Source organism: Osmerus mordax, chromosome 11 (genome assembly GCF_038355195.1).
Source record: "Osmerus mordax isolate fOsmMor3 chromosome 11, fOsmMor3.pri, whole genome shotgun sequence".
Lineage (NCBI taxonomy): Eukaryota > Metazoa > Chordata > Actinopteri > Osmeriformes > Osmeridae > Osmerus > Osmerus mordax.
Window position 1 is genome coordinate 15602642 of NC_090060.1, and position 19194 is coordinate 15621835.

General features: G+C 49.2%; 2 protein-coding genes across 3 annotated transcripts; one reads left to right on the top strand and one right to left on the bottom strand.

The window, feature by feature from the left end:
* Nucleotides 1–1940: 1940 nt before the first annotated feature.
* On the bottom strand, nucleotides 1941–6346 carry napab (N-ethylmaleimide-sensitive factor attachment protein, alpha b). 2 transcript variants are annotated; one of them, XM_067245963.1, is made up of 11 exons: nucleotides 6148–6346; nucleotides 5082–5161; nucleotides 4795–4911; nucleotides 4559–4605; nucleotides 4345–4422; nucleotides 4007–4062; nucleotides 3826–3910; nucleotides 3544–3648; nucleotides 3192–3260; nucleotides 2980–3030; nucleotides 1941–2879 (listed from the first exon to the last, which is right to left on the bottom strand). In XM_067245963.1, exons 1-11 carry the CDS (start codon nucleotides 6243–6245, stop codon nucleotides 2778–2780), a joined length of 888 nt encoding a protein of 295 aa, XP_067102064.1. In that variant the 5' UTR covers nucleotides 6246–6346; the 3' UTR covers nucleotides 1941–2777. The 2 variants fall into 2 exon arrangements, with proteins under 2 accessions (XP_067102064.1, XP_067102066.1); XM_067245965.1 differs by lacking the exons at nucleotides 4559–4605; nucleotides 5082–5161; nucleotides 6148–6346 and having other exon boundaries at nucleotides 1948–2879; nucleotides 4795–4851.
* Nucleotides 6347–8964: 2618 nt separating this feature from the next.
* On the top strand, nucleotides 8965–18951 carry bicra (BRD4 interacting chromatin remodeling complex associated protein). Its single transcript, XM_067246754.1, has 12 exons — nucleotides 8965–9027; nucleotides 9722–9787; nucleotides 10037–12061; nucleotides 12224–12403; nucleotides 13847–14467; nucleotides 14799–14961; nucleotides 15103–15197; nucleotides 15716–15765; nucleotides 16077–16225; nucleotides 16459–16553; nucleotides 16640–16745; nucleotides 17036–18951. Exons 1-12 carry the CDS (start codon nucleotides 8965–8967, stop codon nucleotides 18787–18789), a joined length of 5367 nt encoding a protein of 1788 aa, XP_067102855.1. The 3' UTR covers nucleotides 18790–18951.
* Nucleotides 18952–19194: the final 243 nt, after the last annotated feature.

Sequence of the window (19194 nt, forward strand, 5' to 3'; positions counted from 1 at the left end):
CCCGAATGTGTAGGCCTACACTTATGAGCTAAATTATAGTCGAGACGCAGTATCCCAATTAGCAATTATTATTATTTGGTGCTTTCACTCCAATCCAACTGTAAGATTAGCCGACTCACGCAACCAAAAGAACAGCCAATAGCATACTTACTGGATTTCTCTGCCTTGATGTAGGCTATAGACAATCCTCACCTAACAAGCATTTTGTTAAAAAATAAAAATAAAAAAAACTTCAAAATAAAGCGACAAGCGCATAGCCAAATCTACCCACAGGAAGTTTATCAACACGAGACACTATAACATCGGGTACAAATCTGTTTGGAGGAGTGGCTAAATGAACATGCCCACACAGATCACAGGTGGGGTCGCGGCATGGTGCAGCCAAGTACATTAATAAACTAATCAATGGCGTTTTAAACATGTGGGCTACTTTTTGATGCAATCGCCTATGATCCACCCAAATGTAAAATGTTTGTGTAAAATAGCCCTATGCTATCCTGTTTAAATTGGTCAGCTAAAAGTGAATTACTCATGCTGCATGCATAAGCCTGCACGCTAATGTGTGAACACTTAATAATCGTACTCGTTTGAATCACTTACACATAACAGTCAGCAGAGGGCGCCAGCGGCAGATAGATACCATCCAGCACTAGGCCCCGAACAGCTCCCTTGTTGTGGCTCCACATTTTTTGGCTCTGGTCTGTAGAGCTACCTTTGTCACGCCCAAAATGTGCTGTGCGCTGTTCTGTGTACTTCCACAGAATTACAAAGAAGAAAGTGTTTCAAGGATATTGAAAATGGACTACGGTCGTAAATGCAGTGTTTCAGGCTGTACAGGGAATGTTGACACTTTTCAGAGTCTTCCTAAGGAACCAAACACTGGATGGACTGTGATGCTTTGAGAAGATCCCAGTGCAGATTGACCCTCAATTAGCCTACAAATTTGCTCGAACCATTTCACCGAGGACAGTTTTGAAAACCTGGGACAATGTAAAGCAAGATTTGCTATGAAGAGGTGATGTTCCGACCTTATGTTCATCACAACCGCAAGCTGTAGTATGATGTTGTCGCTAACAGTTAAAAGCAATGCTAACGTATCCTGTATCTAGCATAGGTAGAAAGTGTGATGATTTCGTTTATTGGCAATGATGGGGCTCAACCAGATCACGATATTGGTTGCTACGCTGTAACGTTACCCACCTAAGTCGATCCCGTTTGCTTCGACAACAGAAGTGGAAACAACTAACGTTATCATAGTCAATCAGCGCGCAGCTCATCTATATATTCATGAGCATACCATAAAAGGGAGAAAACCTCTCGTTTTATTCCAGTGCTATTTCACAGGGTGCATTAGGGCGCATAGAACAGCACCCGGGCCATTTTCAGCCCAACCAATGTTACATACCCTATTCGGAGACCTTAAGGAACAGTGTGAAATACCCTATAAAATCAGTAAATGACCCATACTTCTACATTTGTTTAGTATAAAAATATTTAAAACAATTCTATATTCTGCCTTTATGTCAGGTTGGTTTACCAGGTATTAGGTAAAATGTAAAGCTTAATTTATGATTTGAATGTCAGACTCAGTGGTCAAAAACATACCCAATAAAAACTGCCCAATAAATAAGAAACCGTTTAATGAAATCTTCAAATTCGTAATTTGACTATTTTCAAACCCTTTTGTGATTGGCCTAATAGTAAGGCATTGGAGGGTATAGATCACTGTAGTGACTGAAATTGGTTGTCCATCTTTACACCAACAGCTCAAAATAAATCGGATTTTTTTTAACATATTGCCTGTTATCTTTAGTCAATGAAGTTTATATAAGCTTCAGTTATCAGAGACAAAAGTATCATTTAAAAATAGCACTTCAAATAGCAATGGAATAAAGAAATGCGTAGGATGCATTCATGTCAGCATTAGGGAGAATAGCCTGTAACGTTAAACACATTTAATATGATCACACACATAATCAACATCATAACAATAATAAGAAATTTGCTTTCCAAGGCCACTTTGTGAATATCAAATTAAATCTTAAGGCCCAGTTCTTATGATATTAATACATCGTTTCTTTCACCCCGCTGATACAACACAGTGATCTGATAAAACAGGAATGATAACAGCTGTACACGTGTTTACTTATTTAACTATAAAAGATCGGCAACTACCTCACGCAGGAAAAGAAGCATTTTCAAATCATCAAAACTAGGCCTAGCAGTCCATCATTCCTAAGGGTCGAGTACAAAGGTACTTCCTGTAGGAACACTTAAGACACTTATGACAGGTGTTACTCTTCTGAAGGGGGTAGTCCAAGGCACTCCATTATTGGCTGGGTTCACTGTTGTCATATTTATATCTTCAAAACACAGTTACACCCAAGGAGGGTGTTCATCAACAGGAGAAATGACCACAAATATTGCTAGTAGTAGTTGCTGGGCCAATCAGAGTAGCTGGGTGGTTAAACACTTTTTGGTTGGAGGCACAATATTGTGTAATCAACACATACAGTTCTTGTAATTAAGAGACCGCTGCACCTTTATTTTCCTTTCAAAAACAGAAAGGTTAACAGGGCACTGCAAATTTTACCCTTCTGTTCGTCACTCAAAATATTTTTAAAGAAAGACAAAAGTTTAGCGGCCTCTTGATTTTTTCCAGAGCTGTAGTTGATGAAGAAATATGAGGATATATCAGAGGCAAAAATGCTCTCTGTTGAAAAGGCACAATAAAATAGGGAGGCAAAAGCAGAACAAACAGAGACTTATGCCAGACATTAACGAAGGTCGCTCTCGTCGTCCTGTATGGTTTTCTTGATACGAAGAAGCATAGTAGTGAGCCACTGGTCCAACCGTGAAATAGTGTCATATTCCTTTACCTGTGTAATAGGCAGAGGAAAATATTACTAAAATATCAGATTTTACTTTTTCTTTTTGAAAGCTATTGTATTGCATACTGTAGACAGCAGTTTCCCTTACTGAATCAGTATACGCTTCCACGTTTTGTTCCTCATAGGCATCTAAAAGTTTCTGGTACGAGAAAAGACGAAAAAGTTGTACATCCATAAATATTTTGTAATATACTACTTCTTTTTGTTACATATACAGTGGTATACAACATGTTTTAATATACTCTATAATAAAAAAACAAGCACCTCATTCAACATCTAGAAGTTAACACAGACACTAACCTTTAGCAGTTTGTATTCTCGAGAATCGGAAAAGGCGGGAAACATTTCTTCATACTTTTGCAAAGCAAGCTAGGAGGAAAAGCACAGACGTTTCAGCTGAAACAGTCAGTTGGCCGTTGGGACTCAGACAGATGTCATAGTGGGAGTTAGATGGCTAAGCGGTTAGGGAGTCGGGCTATTAATCAGAAGGTTGTTGGTTCGATTCCCGGCCGTGCAAAAATGACGTTGTGTCCTTGGGCAAGGCACTTCACTCTACTTGCCTCGGGGGAATGTCCCTGTACTAACTGTAAGTCGCTCTGGATAAGAGCGTCTGCTAAATGACTAAATGTAAAATGTAGTGGGAATGACTTACTTTGGCATTCAGCATATCCACACAGAAGTGACAGAGAGCTGCCTTGAAGAAGTAGTCCTTTGCACTGTACTTCAGAAGGGTGCTGTCCATTGCGTAGGTTCCAACCTACAAAAAAAACGACATTTCACATAAAAACATGTCTGCAGCACTACCTTGTATGACACATCACTCCCCTGAACTGAATGTTACATCTACTTGTTTGTTATAAAACAGAATCACACAAACAATAATGTCCTGTATCTTGGTTTATTAATGAATTATCCAAAGAATATGAGTGTTCACCTGCTCATAGATCTCAATAGCTTTCGGGTACTGCTCCAGCTGAGCTGCGTAGGTTGCCACTTTGAGAAGGCACTTGTTAGCTGAGCTGACAGGCCAGGTAAAAAGACACGTACTTTAGCACGCTCATTAACAAGAGACAGTCAAAGACACAAATGTGTCTCTCTATATGTCTTGTGCCTACCTAATGGATTCCTCCCCTTTGTAATAGTCTGCTGCCTGTTCATAGTGAGCAATGGCCTGCCGAGAGAGAGAGAGAGAGAGAGAGAGAGAGAGAGAGAGAGAGAGAGAGAGAGAGAGAGAGAGAGAGAGAGAGAGAAAGAGAGAGAGAGAGAGAGCACAACGGATGTTTGGTTAGCAGGGAACATATCAACCACTCAGTCTGACAAACATATGTGGGGTTAAATACGATTTGGAGTCAGCAACTTACTATAGACAAGAAGAGAGGGAGATTATGATGCATGTGACTGAGATATATATTAATAATATGTGAAAACGGCATCAACTAAATTTTTCTCTGACCTTGTCAATGTCCACCAGTTCAGTCTCATAAACTTCAGCGATGGTAATGTGATGTTTCGCAGCAATTGTGAACCTTCCCTAAAAATGTAAGTAGAGAAACTCAAAATTGACAGAATGTGCATTGTAAGAACAACATTAATGTGATTTAAAGTAACCCAAACCACTGTGCATCACACAAGTGCAATAGTGTTTACTCAAATGTGGAGAATCTCACCATGTCTGTATATATCTCAATAGCCCGGTTTAGACAGTTTATGGCCTCTACGGGAGAGAGAGAAAAGTTATAGAAAAGAATGACAGTTAGAGAAAAAGTAATTTAGTTACAGGTATGGTGCGATTCACCATATAAGAAATAGTAAACTCCCAGAATAAATTGGCATGGACTAAAAGGATGTACTGGTTTTGCTTGGACAACTAAAAGTGATATAACTTTGTGAGCATGAGTAATACCTTGTGGATCAGCCTTTTTGAAAGAATTCCCAGCATCAATGAAGTTACTGGCCGCATCATGTTTGCTTTGCATTTGCAGATGAAGGAGGGCAGCCTGAGAAAAGGCATTTCCTGCAGCTGAAACACACATTTCCAACCAAAATAGAAAAAATATTTTGATAATAATAAATGTGAGTTGTTCCCACACCACCCCCATGTACACCGCTTTGGATAAAATTGGCTTCAAAGTGAATACATGTAAATACAGCATGTAAAATGCATGAAACTTTGTCTACATCATCTCTTACCACACCAATTCTTGGCCATCTTGAACATATTGGCAGCCCTTGCATACAAGTCACAGGCCTCCTCCATCTTTGAGGAGCCTCTGAAATAACAAGAACAGGAGAAATTAAGTATAATATAACTAATAGACCTTGGTCTACTCAACCTAGCACACTCGTGCACTAAAAAGGTTTGCAAAATTATTCCGTAAAATAAAAATTGTTTTGTGAACAATAAGAACATAATTAGTGCGAGTTAGTTCGTTGCCTTCAAGATGTATATTTTACTTTTTTCTATTTTAGTTTTGTTATACTGACAGATATTTTATTCACCATGACAGTGATTTTCTTGGCTTTTTTTTAGCTACCCGACTGCTAGATCATCAAGACTACGGCATAAATAAGATGGTGACAGATTTCGAAATCGTGTTTTGACACAAGTACTGTAACTAGCCTACTGTAGACTCGACTTAGGGTCCGTATAACAGGTTTAGCCTGAAAGCTAGTAAGCAACTTGAGCTGTAAGTTAAGTATCTGCGAGGAAAAACAAACAAAAGACACCTTTCGAGAAATCATCTTAACAGGCTAGCTAGTTTTAAGTTAGTGTACAAAAACTGCAGGACAAAACACTTAAGTATGCTAATTCTACTTACTAGCCAATACTTATAAGCTAACAAGTGTGTGTAGCTAGCTAATATAGGACACCTCGTTTTGCGTATTATAAGGGCAATGGCAAGTCAACACCCAGGTCATCGGGACCTGAAACTTTGATGGCATATCAGTCTTTGTCAACAACGCATTACCTCACCACGACACCGGGCGGCCCTGGAACACTATACGAAAACACTCAAACCAAATGACTATCATGCTAACGAGGGTATCAGTTGCACAAATCCAACAATTTGCTAAACCCAACATATTTTTAACACTGATGTAATGACACATTTATTTCAATTAGTTCCTCTGTAATTGTATAGTCTATAAGTTAAGTAGCTCTCCACCTTCCTTAGCTGACGACAGCAAGTTCGATAACGTTGGTTAGCCTACTGTCTAAAGAAAGCTAGCTAGCAAGTAGAAATGGAACGCTTACCCAAAAAGAGCCCCAAAAAATGACTGGGAAGATTTAACTTTCTTTTCAGCTTCAGCCATTAGAACCAATGCTTCTTTTTCTTTTCCAGAGTTATCCATTATGGTATACTGTATTTCAAATATTACTTTACAGTGATAACAAGCGGGTATCTGGGAATCTACAAAAAAGTATCAACTGATGCACTCACTGTACTGTTGGCATCACCTATGTCACGTGGGGTGGGATATGACGAATTTGACGGACCCGCTGCCTGTTGTTTTAGCGATACATTTGTAAAGCGTGGATCAGATGGCTCTATAGAGGATATAAGTATCGGATATTTCAGAATATTTATTTCAGTTTTCGATCACCGGTAGATGTCAGTAAAAAGCATGAGAAGGGTATATGTTAAAATTAAGTTTATGTATAGTAAGTTAAGTGGTTGATCAATATGGGTCCAAATCAGTATTTATACGTTGGAAGTCAACTCTTTCCAAACTTGAAATAAACCAACTTGAATCCAAAGCTAAATTCATTGCAGTAACTTTGTGTATGTAATTAATCTGCGGGAGGATGTGAGTCGAATTGACTGGGCCACTTTGAAAGCCAAAACAAATGTAGTTACGAAAGTACATTGATAATGGATAATCCTAGTCATCAGGCCAAACACAGTATAACCGACGAAAGAGTCTTCTTAGACTTATTGCAACGGGATATGGAAACACTCTGTCAATCTTTTTGGTCAGGCAAATGCAATGGTCCTCAGTTTCCTGCCTGTAGTTGGGTCCTGTATGGAAGCCCGTGCGAGGCTGTCCTGGAGACCCCGCGCTGCCTGCACCTCAATCGTCTCGGGTGAGTTTGCTACAATGTAGCAATTTCTCTATTAATCAGAATAACTATAATAAAGCTGTAACATTTGCATACTGCAGGCAGATGCCAAACCTTGCATCTTCCAGGGTCAAATGCTGTAGTCCTGCACGCTCAGGAAAACATACTCATTTTCCAACGAATTCCCAAGCATACCCCCCTGATCCAAGAGTATTCCAACATTAACTCATATTTTGCTTGCAAAGATAGCTACGCAATTGCATTTAAAGCCTCATATTTTGCTTGCAAAGATAGCTACGCAATTGCATTTAAAGCAAGCATATTGCTGCCCGTTGTAAATTCTGCTTAAATGCAAACGTGCAATGCAAATGTTTTGATAAACCCTATCGGGTCATGATTTGTTTTGAATGTCAGATGTATTGGCTGCGTCTGAATCAACACAAAATGTTGATAGTCCGTAAGCAAGACTCCTTAGCTAACCAAAGCTAGCTTGCTAGTTAGCTACCGTTAGCTAACGTAATTGAAGACTATCAAGCTGGTTATATCGAACCGTTTTAAAAACAAGGATGATTAGCGGATATCGAATTGTGAGATGAATACACACAATTTTAGAGTGAAGCGGTAAAGTGCAAAACGTTAGCTGGCGTGCAGTATAGCTATGATCTTGATGCATTATAAGCTCTATGCAATGCTAGCTAGTTAGCTCTAGTCGCTTCGCAGTATCCCTCCATTCATATCCTGCGCAGCACTTCTTCATTGCAATGTAATGGCTACGAACGTTGCCTTCGTAAGAGCGGCAATTTGGGATACAATTGGATGAGGTGTCGGAGCGCGGAGTGCTCATGTTTTAAGCCCCCTTATTCTTAAAAGAGGTTTGCTACGCATCTTGTTTTGGTTGGTTGTTATGGGCTGGTAATAAAGCTAGCTAGTCACAGACAACAAAAATAGTCCATGGGTCAAAACCCCGCGTTTTCACGTTCTGTTGTGTTACACTCTTGATTAATCAAAACGTAATTTTATTGCCATAGATATATGTAATGATTGGGTGTTTACAATGTAGTGTTTAAAAATGCGGGATTGCAGCAGCTCTTTATTGTCTTATGACTTTACACAGTACACACCACCAATATACGGCGTAATGTGTACTACTTCATACTTTATACAATATTTTGCCAGCTGATCACTTAGGGTTCAGATTCAGTTTGCTGTTGATCGGATTCTGTACTATGTTCTTAATTCACTTATCTTTTTCCAAACTATTGTTTTATTTGCGTGATGATTTTGCTTGATTATGAGCCGTTTTACTTTGTTTTTTTGACTACTGAACTATTTCATTGTGGACTTAGAAATCAGGAGAACTCGGTGAAACATGGGTATTCGTCAGAAATTGATTTTGGTAGACTGTTGGAAACGGTTTCTGTTTCTCTTATTTTGTTGGATATCAAACCTCTGAAAGATATTACTTCAAAAGTATCTATTACAAAACAATTAGACTAAACCTTGAAAGAAAATAACCCATGTAGTTCTCAGGACTGTTAGCTTATACTTATCACTTATGATTGACCTCATTTCACCTTTAAGCAATGCACTTCCAACATCCCATCAATCTGTTGCAGAATGTGAGCAATAGACTTACATTTGTTACTTTAGTATTAGTGTTGAGGTACACTTTTTTCCTGTCTGTCATGCTTTAAGTCAGACACATTAAGGGATTTAGGCTAACCCTGGAAAGAATAATATCTCTTCTCCCTTCACTTCTGCCTCAGTCTTGGCTGAGATCAAGTTTGTAACAACATACCTAACTTTGTGGGTGTGAAGGGAGTTTAGCCCTGCTAAGTTCGTCTTATTTGTGCTACTATAAACACTGTCTTTTCGTCCGTCATGTTTTACAGTTGACATGGATGATGAAGACGGCAGGTGCCTGCTAGATGTAATTTGGTAAGTTTGTGTGCCACCAGACAGGCATTGGTTGTGTTCATGTGTGATACAACATTGGTCCAATCCTTACTGATGTCCCTCTCCTACAGTGACCCTCAAGCACTCAACGACTTTCTTCATGGATCAGAGACCCATGTGAGTATTCTCTGCTAGGTCTTCAAAGGCTTTTGATTTATGCGGGGCTGGAACTGTACCTGCCAACTGGGTAAACGGTAGGATGGATATTTTTAATATCTGTCTGAGTGACAACACGGAGCACACAGGCCATATACCACCTCCCTTTACCCCCCCCCCCCCCCCCCCCCCCAGGAGACTTGTGTTCTTCTCTCAATCCTCTGCTTATGGGTGTCTGTACTGTTTGATTGCACTCTATTCATCCCTCCGTTTCCCCCTTTTATTAATACACAAAAGGACAGAAACTAATCTAATGCTTGCAATATTTGTTTTCGTACTATCCTTTTGTTTCTGCTCCTTTTATACTTTGACTTCGGTGTCTTGTCTTGGATCTTTGGTTGATCGTCGGGTCTGTGCTGTCCTTTCTGCTGTACTCTGTTTGATGGCCTGTCTGCATTCCCCTCTGTCTTGTCCTTGTGGCGTTTCCCCTCCTGCCGGGCTGTCTGTGGTGTCCTGTCCTATCCTGGGTGTGTCCTGTCTGTCCTATCCTGGGTGTGTCTGTCTGTCCTATCCTGGGTGTGTCCTGTCTGTCCTATCCTGGGTGTGTCTGTCTGTCCTATCCTGGGTGTGTCCTGTCTGTCCTATCCTGGGTGTGTCCTGTCTGTCCTATCCTGGGTGTGTCTGTCTGTCCTATCCTGGGTGTGTCTGTCTGTAGCTGGACACTGATGACCTTTTGGATGGCTCAAGTGACCCCTCAAGCTCGTTCTTCTCTACTGCTGGGGTGAGTAACATCCCCCATCCTTCTGTCTCCCTCCATATGTGTAGCATGCGTTCCCCCCCCCCCCCCGCCCTCCCAATAACATACGTCCACCGTCTCCAAGCTCCAGTTGACCCCGGTGTGACCCCGGGAAGTTTAAGGGGCCTGCTTTGTCAACATCTTTCTGTCACCAGCAGCTCCATTCCTCTTCATCCCATGCCATCTTCCCTACTCACCGTCACTGGGCTTCAATTTGACTCTCTTGTCCCCTAGGACCATGTTCCCGAGATCCAGCCGGCCGTCCAGCTGTCTGTCAGCGAGCCGCCAGGCCTGCCCAGAGTCAGCGTGGACCTGGACTTCCTGGAGGACGATGACATCCTGGGCGGCTCTCCGGGTGGCGGGGAAGGCGGGAGCAACGGCATCGGGACCAATCACGAGCCGTGTGACATCCTGCAGCAGAGCCTGGCGGAGGCCAATATCACAGAGCAGAGCCTGCAGGAGGCCGAGGCAGAGCTGGACCTGGGATCCTTTGGCATACCGGGCCTGGCACAGGTGGTCCAGACTCTACCGGATGCCAGCCTGTCTGGGGCTGGGGGCACTGCAGTCGGTGTAGGAATAGGAGTAGGTGTCGGGGGAGCGATCTTCCCGGGGCCAGGCCCTAGTATCACTGCCACACCTCCCAACGCCACGGCTGACATGCTGGGATCAGTCCTGGCTCATCAGGGCCTACAGCTCCAGTCCCAGGTCATGAACAAGGCTATAAGTGTTCAGCCCTTCATGCAGCAAGTAGGCCTTGGAAATGTAACTCTTCAACCGATTTCAAGTCTCCAAGCTCTTCCTAATGGGAGTCAGTCTGGACATTTGGGCATCGGACAGATACAAGTAGTGGGTCAGCCCACTGTTATGACTATAAACCAGTCCGGGCAGCCTATCCTGGCCAAAGCCATGGGTGGCTACCAGCTGCACCAGCCGGGGCCTGAGGCTGCCGGCGCAGGGACGCAGGCGGGGCTCGGAGGATCCGTCATGAGCTCTGGAGGGGGACTTTTGATCCAAGGGGGCAAAGCCACTCTGGGATCTCCTGCTTTAAACGGACCTGCGGTATGCGTCAGCAGCAGCAGCACCAGCAGCAGCAGCAGCAGCAGCACTATGACGACTCCTGCTGGCCTAGTGGGCTTCGGCAATACCCCTCTGAGCGCGGGGCTCGGACCCCAGGCACAAGCGCAAGGTCAAATCATGCAGATCATCCAACGCACTCCGACCCCCATCCAACCCAAACCCCCCCAAGGGGGAGCCATCCAACCCAAAATCTTCAAGCAGCAGCCGCAGCAGCAGCAGCAGCCAGTGCCCCATCCCCTGCAAAACGATGCCAACAAGGCTCTAGGGGTGCAGCAAGTCCCAGTTTCCGCTGCTCAGAATGTAGCCTTTCTGACGGGCAAGCCAGGCTCTAATGTTGTCCTGAGCACACAGGCTGCGTCTCAGGGCCCCCAGTTCCAACAGACCCTGTTCAAGCAGCAAGGAGCCCACACGTCAGGCAAGCCTCTCAGTGTGCACTTGTTGAATCAATCGGGTAGCATCGTTATTCCCTCCCAGACGGTTCTGCAGGGTCAGAACCATCAGTTCCTGCTGCCTCAGTTGCAGGCAGGGGGCCAGATCTTGACCCAGCACCCTGGTGGCCACATCATCACCAGCCAGGGCCCCGGAGGGCAGCTCATCGCCAACCAGATCCTCGCTGCCAACCAGAACATCAACCTGAGCCAGGTGTTAGCCTCGCAGGGGCACCCTGGCACCGCCCACATCCTCTCTGGACACATCCAGCTGCAGCCCGGCCAGATGGGTCACCCCACTCTCTTCCAGATGCCTGTCACGATAGCCCAGACCCAGACACAGACCCACCCTGTCACGGGCCATGCCCAGACTGTTATCCAGGGCATGCCCATCCAGAACTCCCTGGCCATGCTGAGCCAGGTGGAGGGCCTGAGCCCGGCCGTCAGCTTGCAGCCTGCCCTGCAGCCCCAGGCGGGGGGAGTCCCCAGCAGCAGCGGAGCGGCCGTCATGGCCCAGGGCCAGCCCGGGGAGAGCATCACCGTGCTGGGGAGCACCACAGAGCAGGCTGCTCATCCCTCCTCCGTGGCCGTGTCGGTCCCCTCGTCCTCTCCGTCCTTGTCTGTGTCCACCTCGTCCTCCGTGAGCGCCATGGGGCTGGGCCAGGCCCAGCACAGCCCAGGCAGGGTGCTGTTCACCCCCCAGGGCTCGAGCATGATCCTGAGCCAAGAGTCCCTGCAAATGTTCCTGCAACAGGTCAGTGTGCTCCGTCTGCTGCTTGTTTACACTGTCTGTGAACAGTTAACATTGGCAAATAAAAAAGAAAACGATAACTTGCACGGAGTGATGTCCTGGTCTGACCTCTCTGGTTTACCATTTTACCCCCTGCCCCTGCGTTGGTAATTATGCTCATGTCAGGACCAGCGCCAGCAAACAGAGAATGACTCCACCCCCTCTGTGGGCATACCAGCGTCTGTTATCGTCAGCAGCAGCACCTCTGATCTGGCCCCCTCAGGCCATGACGGCCTCATATCTGAGGCTCAGGTGGGCCTCTGCCCCTCCCCTGGCCCCACCCACATGGCAACAGTGGTAAAGCAGGTAGAAACGCCCCCCCCCCCCCCTTCCCCTTATGCTAAGCCCCGCCCACCTGTTGCTGCCGTTGCCACTGCGTTAGGGTGCTGTCTGTCCCTGCAGCCTTCTCTCTCCCTAAGTCACTACTACTTGGTCTGCTCACCTTCTCTTCTTCCTCCTCCTCCTTCTACTCATCTTCCTCCTTCTCCTCCTCTTCATCCTCCTTCTCATCCTTCTCCTTCTTTCTGCCAAACTGACGATGGTAGTGCATGGTGTCCAAATCCTGCCTCATTTCCATTGCCATGTCCTTTGTCCATACGTACAACTGTGGTATTATTAACGTGTCTGGCTGTTTGCATCTTTTTGTGTGTCTGCACGTTGGCTTGATCATACTCACTGTTTCACTGTTTTGACATGAGTGATGCCTAACAGACTCTAAATGCAGTGAGTGGGTATCCATGGCTGTGAGCATGTTGGTGGGTTTCAGCTAATGACTCATGCTTGTGCCTTTTAGAGTAATCCTCCTAAATACTCGACCTGTCACTGGCTCTCAGGCATCTGTCTTTGCATGATCACATCTGGTCAACTCACTGACCCTCCATCTTGTGCACACCCAGGATGGTATACTCTACCCTACCCCCAGCTGGTAAACTCTTCCCCCAGCTGGTATACTCTTCCCCCTGCTGGTAAACTCTACCCTACCCCCAGCTGGTACACCCTCCCCCCAGCTGGTAAACTCTACCCTACCCCCAGCTGGTACACCCTCCCCCCAGCTGGTAAACTCTACCCTACCCCCAGCTGGTACACCCTCCCCCCTGCTGGTAAACTCTACCCTACCCCCAGCTGGTACACCCTCCCCCCTGCTGGTAAACTCTACCCTACCCCCAGCTGGTACACCCTCCCCCCTGCTGGTAAACTCTACCCTACCCCCAGCTGGTACACCCTACCTCTAGCACAGTAGCCTAGATCTCTTGTTTTGAACTAAATCCAAAGCTTTCACCCCCCCCCCCTTAACAACTAGCTATGACCTGCTCCCCTAAACCCTTCAATCATCACACAAGCTACATCCCAGACCTGCTGACCTCCACCCCTTGCTGGTTCCCTCTGTTTTCCTTTCGCTAATCACAGGAGCCAGCTGTATTATTATCCAAATACAGTTATAATGATGTTTTTATGCTGTTATCTTTATCTCAAATTACTTGCAATTCAAGGTTGTGATGACCTCAATCTGATTTGCTACACTATTCACAGGCAATTTTGCTAGCTTTAGTGTTATCTGTAGTACTGTTTGTCACTGAATCTCTTTCTGCTTGCAGATGTGTGTGTGTGTGGTTTTGTGCTTGAAGTCCTCTTGCCTCCTGTTATTCTGCTGTAAATACATGTCAGTCCAAATATTTAGTTTGATCTTTGTGTTTCTGGATTGCTTTATCTCTGATGGTCTCCTTGTTTGTTTGGATCCCATGTCTTCAGGTTCCTCCCACTGGTCACCCACAGCCCCTGCGAATCCAGAGCATGTCCCCCTCTCAGCCCCTGGCCACGCACACAGCCCCCCCTCCACTGGCAGACAGCCCCCAGCCTTCCCACTCCCCGCTCACCCTGGGTCAGCACATCCAGTCCCCGCAGCACCACCAGCAGCACCAGCAGCCCCGCCCCCCGTCTCAGCCCCAGGCCCAGGCCCAGACTCCATCTCGCTCCTGCACACCCTCCTCCCTCCCCCCTCTCTTCATCGTCCACAACCAGCTCCCCGGGTCCCCCCAGCCAGCCCCTCAGCCCCAGCAGCAGCACCCCCCGCCGGCTCACATCCAGCTCCAGCTGCAGCCCCAGGCTCGACCGCCCTCGCAGCCCGCTCCCTTCCAGCCCGACATGCCTCCCGCCTCCTGCTCCCCCAAGCCCCCCCAGGCCCCTCCTCCGGCCCAGTTCCAGTTCGCGGCGCCCCCCCTCAGCACTGTGGTGAAGGCCCAAGTGCCTCTTCAGGGGCTGACCGCCGAGCAGCAACACCACCTCCAGCTGGTAGCGGCTCAGCTCCAGACGCTGTCCACCATCACCCAGCCCTCGCCTCAGCAGAAGCAGCTACTGGAGAAGCTGCACCAGGTAACCAGGGGTCAGGTGGCTGAGCGGTTAGGGAATCGGGCTAGTAATCAGAAGGTTGCCGGGTCGATTCCTGGCCGTGCAAAATGGCGTTGTGTCCTTGGGCAAGGCACTTCACCCTACTTGCCTCGGGGGGGGAATGTCCCTGTACTTACTGTAAGTCGCTCTGGATAAGAGCGTCTGCTAAATGACTAAATGTAAATGTAACAGCGGCCCCCCCTCTCAGACAGCACCCTCACACGCTGGCCAATGTGTGTCCAGTTCGGCGTCCTTTACCGCCCCGAGCGAGGCTGCCTGGGGGCGTTTCTGAACCCCTCCTCCTCCTTCCTCCCAGGTGCAGCAGAACATTCTCCTGCAGGCCAAGCAGCTTCCGTTTGGCTCCCAGCAAGATGTGCCTGTCGCTCCGGGTGTGACATCAGCAGCCAGCGCTGGCACACCTCTCCAGCTCCCCCCACTTCTGCAACAGACATCAGTGCTCGTCAAGACCCCTATCACAGGTCAGACATCACTATTCTTAACATTGAATGTAGTATTTAATACCGAATGTTTTTGTCAGTGTAACCAGCTCTTGGTTGCCTGTTAACTCTCTTTTTGAAAGAATCTCCCTTCCAACTTCTATTTTCAACTTCTCTCCTCAGCATCCAACGACCTGCAGGTATTCTCAGGATCCCAAGGACCCTGTGGGCCAGTTAACCAGGTGGTTACTCCAGCCAGCCTTACACAATCTGTACAGGTGAGTACCACGACCACTGCAGCCTCAGCGGGGCTGGTGTGATCAGCTCAGGGGGAGGGGTCAGCTCAGGGGGAGGGGTCAGCTCAGGGGGAGGGGTCAGCTCAGGGGGAGGGGTCAGCTCAGTGGGAGGGGTCAGCTCAGGGGGAGGGGTCAGCTCAGTGGGAGGGGTCAGCTCAGGGGGGAGGGGTCAGCTCAGGGGGAGGGGTCAGCTCAGGGGGAGGGGTCAGCTCAGGGGAGGGGTCAGCTCAGGGGGGAGGGGTCAGCTCAGGGGGACGGGTCAGCTCAGGGGGAGGGGTCAGCTCAGTGGGAGGGGTGTGTCTGGGGAAAGCTGGGATGCAGATTCAGGTGTTGGGGACGGCTCCATCTCACATGACTTCCCCTGGTCCCATCCAGAGCCAGGTGAGGTCACAGTGGGGACGCCTGGGTGCAGAGCAGGCCTGGGGTCAGGGGTCAGGCACGGTGGATGAGATCTTTAGTCTGGTCTTGATGTTGTCCTTTTTCTCCCCCTCTTGTCACAGACGACAACTTTGAAGATGCCTTTCTGCATGGAGCCCAGCAAGGAAGCCAGGTGTGTTTGGGTTCAGCTGCGTTTAGTGTGTTTGCTGCCAGAACTGGTTTAGAGCAAGGCGTTGGTTATCAGACCTAGTGGTAGTTTGTGTTTCTCATATGACGTAACTAAAATGAAATATGCAAACAGAATGTAAATCCCCGTTCGATCAACATGTTTTAAAGGTTTGTCTCGTGTGTGTGTGTGTGTGTGTGTGTGTGTGCGTGCGCGTGTGTGTGCGTGCCGGTGTTTGTGTGTGTGCGTGCGTGCGTGTGTGCGCGTGTGTGTGCGTGCCGGTGCGTGTGTGTGTGTGTGCGCGTGTGTGTGTGCAGGATGCTGGAGCAGCTTAGGAAGCAGCAGGGGTCTGTTCTGTATCCAGACCAAAGCGCTCCGTTCCGCTCCTTCGAGGACACTCTGCACAGACTGCTGCCTTATCACCTCTACCAGGGCACCGCGTCCTCCCCCCACGACTACCGCAGAGGTGACCCCCGAGCTTCCCCAGCCCCCCTCTGCCTCTACTGTCCCCCCCCCCACGCACACACACACACACATATACACACACATACGCACGCACACATACACACACACACATATACACACATACACACACACACGCACACATACGCAAACATACACACGCATACGCACACACCCACACACACACATACTTACACACACAAGTCTGACCACATTCTCCCCTCTCTTCCTCCCCAGTGGACGATGAGTTTGAGAGTGTCTCCAGTCAACTCCTGAAGCGAACGCAGGCGATGATCGACAAGTACCGCCACCTGCTCTTCGAGGAATCCAAAGTAAGTTTACAAGTTGCGAGTTACACAGCCTTGGTTCCACCTGGCCGTGACGCGTATTTAACCCGTGCTTGTTGTTGGCACACGAGCAGAGGCTGGGTCCCTCGGCAGAGATGGTGATGATCGACCGGATGTTCATCCAGGAGGAGAAGATCGCCCTGGGTCAGGACCGGGTTCTGGCCAAGGAGAGACCAGGTACCCCCACCTGCACCCTGGGAAGCACACACTCACACACTCTCGGTCTCTATATCGCCTTCTGTCCTGGAATAATATGCATTCGTTTAGCAAATTTGGCAAGCTTTTATCCAAAGCGAAATATACGGGGAGATTTGAACTTGCAATGATCTGCAGTCAAATGCTCTGTCACTGAGCCCCCTCCTCATGATGATGTTTCTCTCTGTCTCTCTCTCTCTCTCTCTCTCTCTGTGTCTCTCTCTCTGTCTCTCTCTCTCTCTGTGTCTCTCTCTCTGTCTCTCTCTCTCCAGAGGAGTATGTTGCCAACTCGCGCATATTGGAGAGTGTGTCTGCCGTGTCCTCCCAGCACCCCCCGCCTGCTGCCCTCAGCTCTGGGAGGGCAGGATTTACTGCAGCAGAGCCACCTACCATGCCCACGGGATCTACCCCGACACCTGCTCCCCCGGTCCCCCCCCCAGCCCCTGCCCCCGCCCCCAGCACGACCCCCGCCCCGGCACCGCCCCCATCCCACTTCCCCTCCACCAAGCTGGTGATAAAGCAGGGTGGAGGGGGGGCCTCGGTGTCCTGGTCCAGTAGCTGCTCTCCGGCCCCTGGTCCAGGGGTCAAACCCCCCGCGGCTGAGGCTGCCAGGCAGAGCTCATCCTTCAGCCGCGCCCCGCCTCCCTCGTCGTCCTACTCCTCCTCCCGATTGGCCGATGACGATGACGCTCTCCCTCAGCGAACTAGCAAACCGCCCATCAAGACCTACGAGGCCCGCCGACGAATCGGCTTGAAGCTGAAGATCAAACAGGAGGCGGGCTTTAGCAAGGTGGTCCACAACACCGCCTTGGACCCGGTCCACACTCAGCCCCAACACAACACCCATTCCCAGCCCCAGCCTCAACCCCAGCCTCAACCCCAGCCTCAACCTCAACCCCTAGCGAAGGCCAGCCCCGCAGCCCCTTCCATCACTACTGTGATCAGGACTCCTCCCCCAACTTGTAGTGCTGCTTCCTCGTCAACAACCTCTGTCGAAACCACACAATCCAACCTCACCCAGCGAGGCGAGGCTCCCCCCAGCGCTGCCCGCCCCCCCTCCTCCTCCTCCCACCCCTGGTCTTCCTCCACCCCCTCCTCCACCCCCTCCATGGCTCAGATGAACGGGACTTTAGAGCACCACGACGTCAGCGGAGTCAAACGCAACCCCGCCTCCACGGCGACCCCGCCCCAGACCACGTGTCGCCTGCCTCTACGGAAGACCTACCGGGAGAACATCAGCCCCCGCGTCCGTCCGGGGGTACCGGGGGGAGGGGGCGACAGCCTGCCTTACCCCAGGCCTGTCTCCTCTCCCCCCAAACCCCAGACGCCATCCTCCCCCTCGGCCTCGGACAGGACTGTGATAGCCAGTGTGAAGCTGGAGAACAGAGGCAGCAGGGAGGCCTCTCACCCACACGCTGAGCCAGGCCTCGAGGGGGGGAGGCTGGGGAACTCGGTCGACGCCCTGGGCCACGTCTTCGCCCCCGGCGTCAAAGCCCCCCAGCAGCCTCAGCGGCGCTCCGAGAGGGAGGAGGAGGAGGAGGAGGCGAGGCATGCGGACCCTGGTGCTGACGCGGGGAAGTACAAGAGGGTCAGCAGTAAAAACAGACAGAGGGAAGGCGGGCCGTTTCGGATGGACCAGCACGCCCCCGGGCCGCCCTCCCCGGCAGAGTCGTCCTTCGCCAGGGACTCTTCGCTTCCAGCCAAACGCTGCAAGTCCGATTCCCCCGACATGGACATGGACAACGCCAGCTTCTCCAGCGGCAGCCCGCCCGACGAGTCTCTGACCGACCACCTGCAGAGTGCCATCGACAGCATCCTCAACCTGCAGCAGGGGCCCTCCACCCGCCAGGGCAGTAAAAGTGGCAGCTCCCGGTCCCACCACCACCACCACCAGCGGCCAGGCGCCTCAGGGGCCTCGTCCCACAGACCCTCAGTCCCCCCCTCGTCCTCCTCGTCGTCGTCCGCCTCCCTGGCCACCGGTCGCGGTCACAACGGCAGCCTGGTGCCCCAGACTCACAGCAGATAACAGCCCCTCAGCCTGAGGGCAGACTGATACACACACACATACACAGACAGACGGGGACATTCTGAACAGAATCACTGTGCTCTGCTGAGCTGTGTCGGCCTAGTTTGTCCATTTGAATTGTCCAAAAAGATTTCTTTGTCGTTTACTACTTGACTCAGTACTCTCGCTGGGGCTGGGGCTGGGGGGGGTGGGGGCAACTGTTCTGCATCGTCTGTGTGGAAAGTCAGAATCTTGAAGCTGCAACTGTGAGCTCTTCTCTTCTACGGTCAGGAAATAAGATGAATTGGTCGGAAGTTATTACTGTCAAGAGTCACTCATTTCTCGCTCTTCGTTTTCTCTCCCTGCATTCTTCTACATTCCTCTGTCATGTGACATGTGTCATGTGTTTTTGCCGACGGTCCACCC

Coding starts and splice junctions, on each gene's coding strand:
- napab (XM_067245963.1), bottom strand. CDS start 6,245: ATGGATAACTCTGGAAAAGAAAAAGAAGCATTGGTTCTAATGGCTGAA. Junction 4,606..4,794: donor CAAAAAGGCTGATCCACAAG/GTATTACTCATG, acceptor TCTCTCCCGTAG/AGGCCATAAACTGTCTAAAC. Junction 3,261..3,543: donor TGGATATGCTGAATGCCAAA/GTAAGTCATTCC, acceptor TTTTCCTCCTAG/CTTGCTTTGCAAAAGTATGA.
- bicra (XM_067246754.1), top strand. CDS start 8,965: ATGTCCCTCTCCTACAGTGACCCTCAAGCACTCAACGACTTTCTTCAT. Junction 9,028..9,721: donor TTCATGGATCAGAGACCCAT/GTGAGTATTCTC, acceptor GTCTGTCTGTAG/CTGGACACTGATGACCTTTT. Junction 14,962..15,102: donor CGTCAAGACCCCTATCACAG/GTCAGACATCAC, acceptor TTCTCTCCTCAG/CATCCAACGACCTGCAGGTA.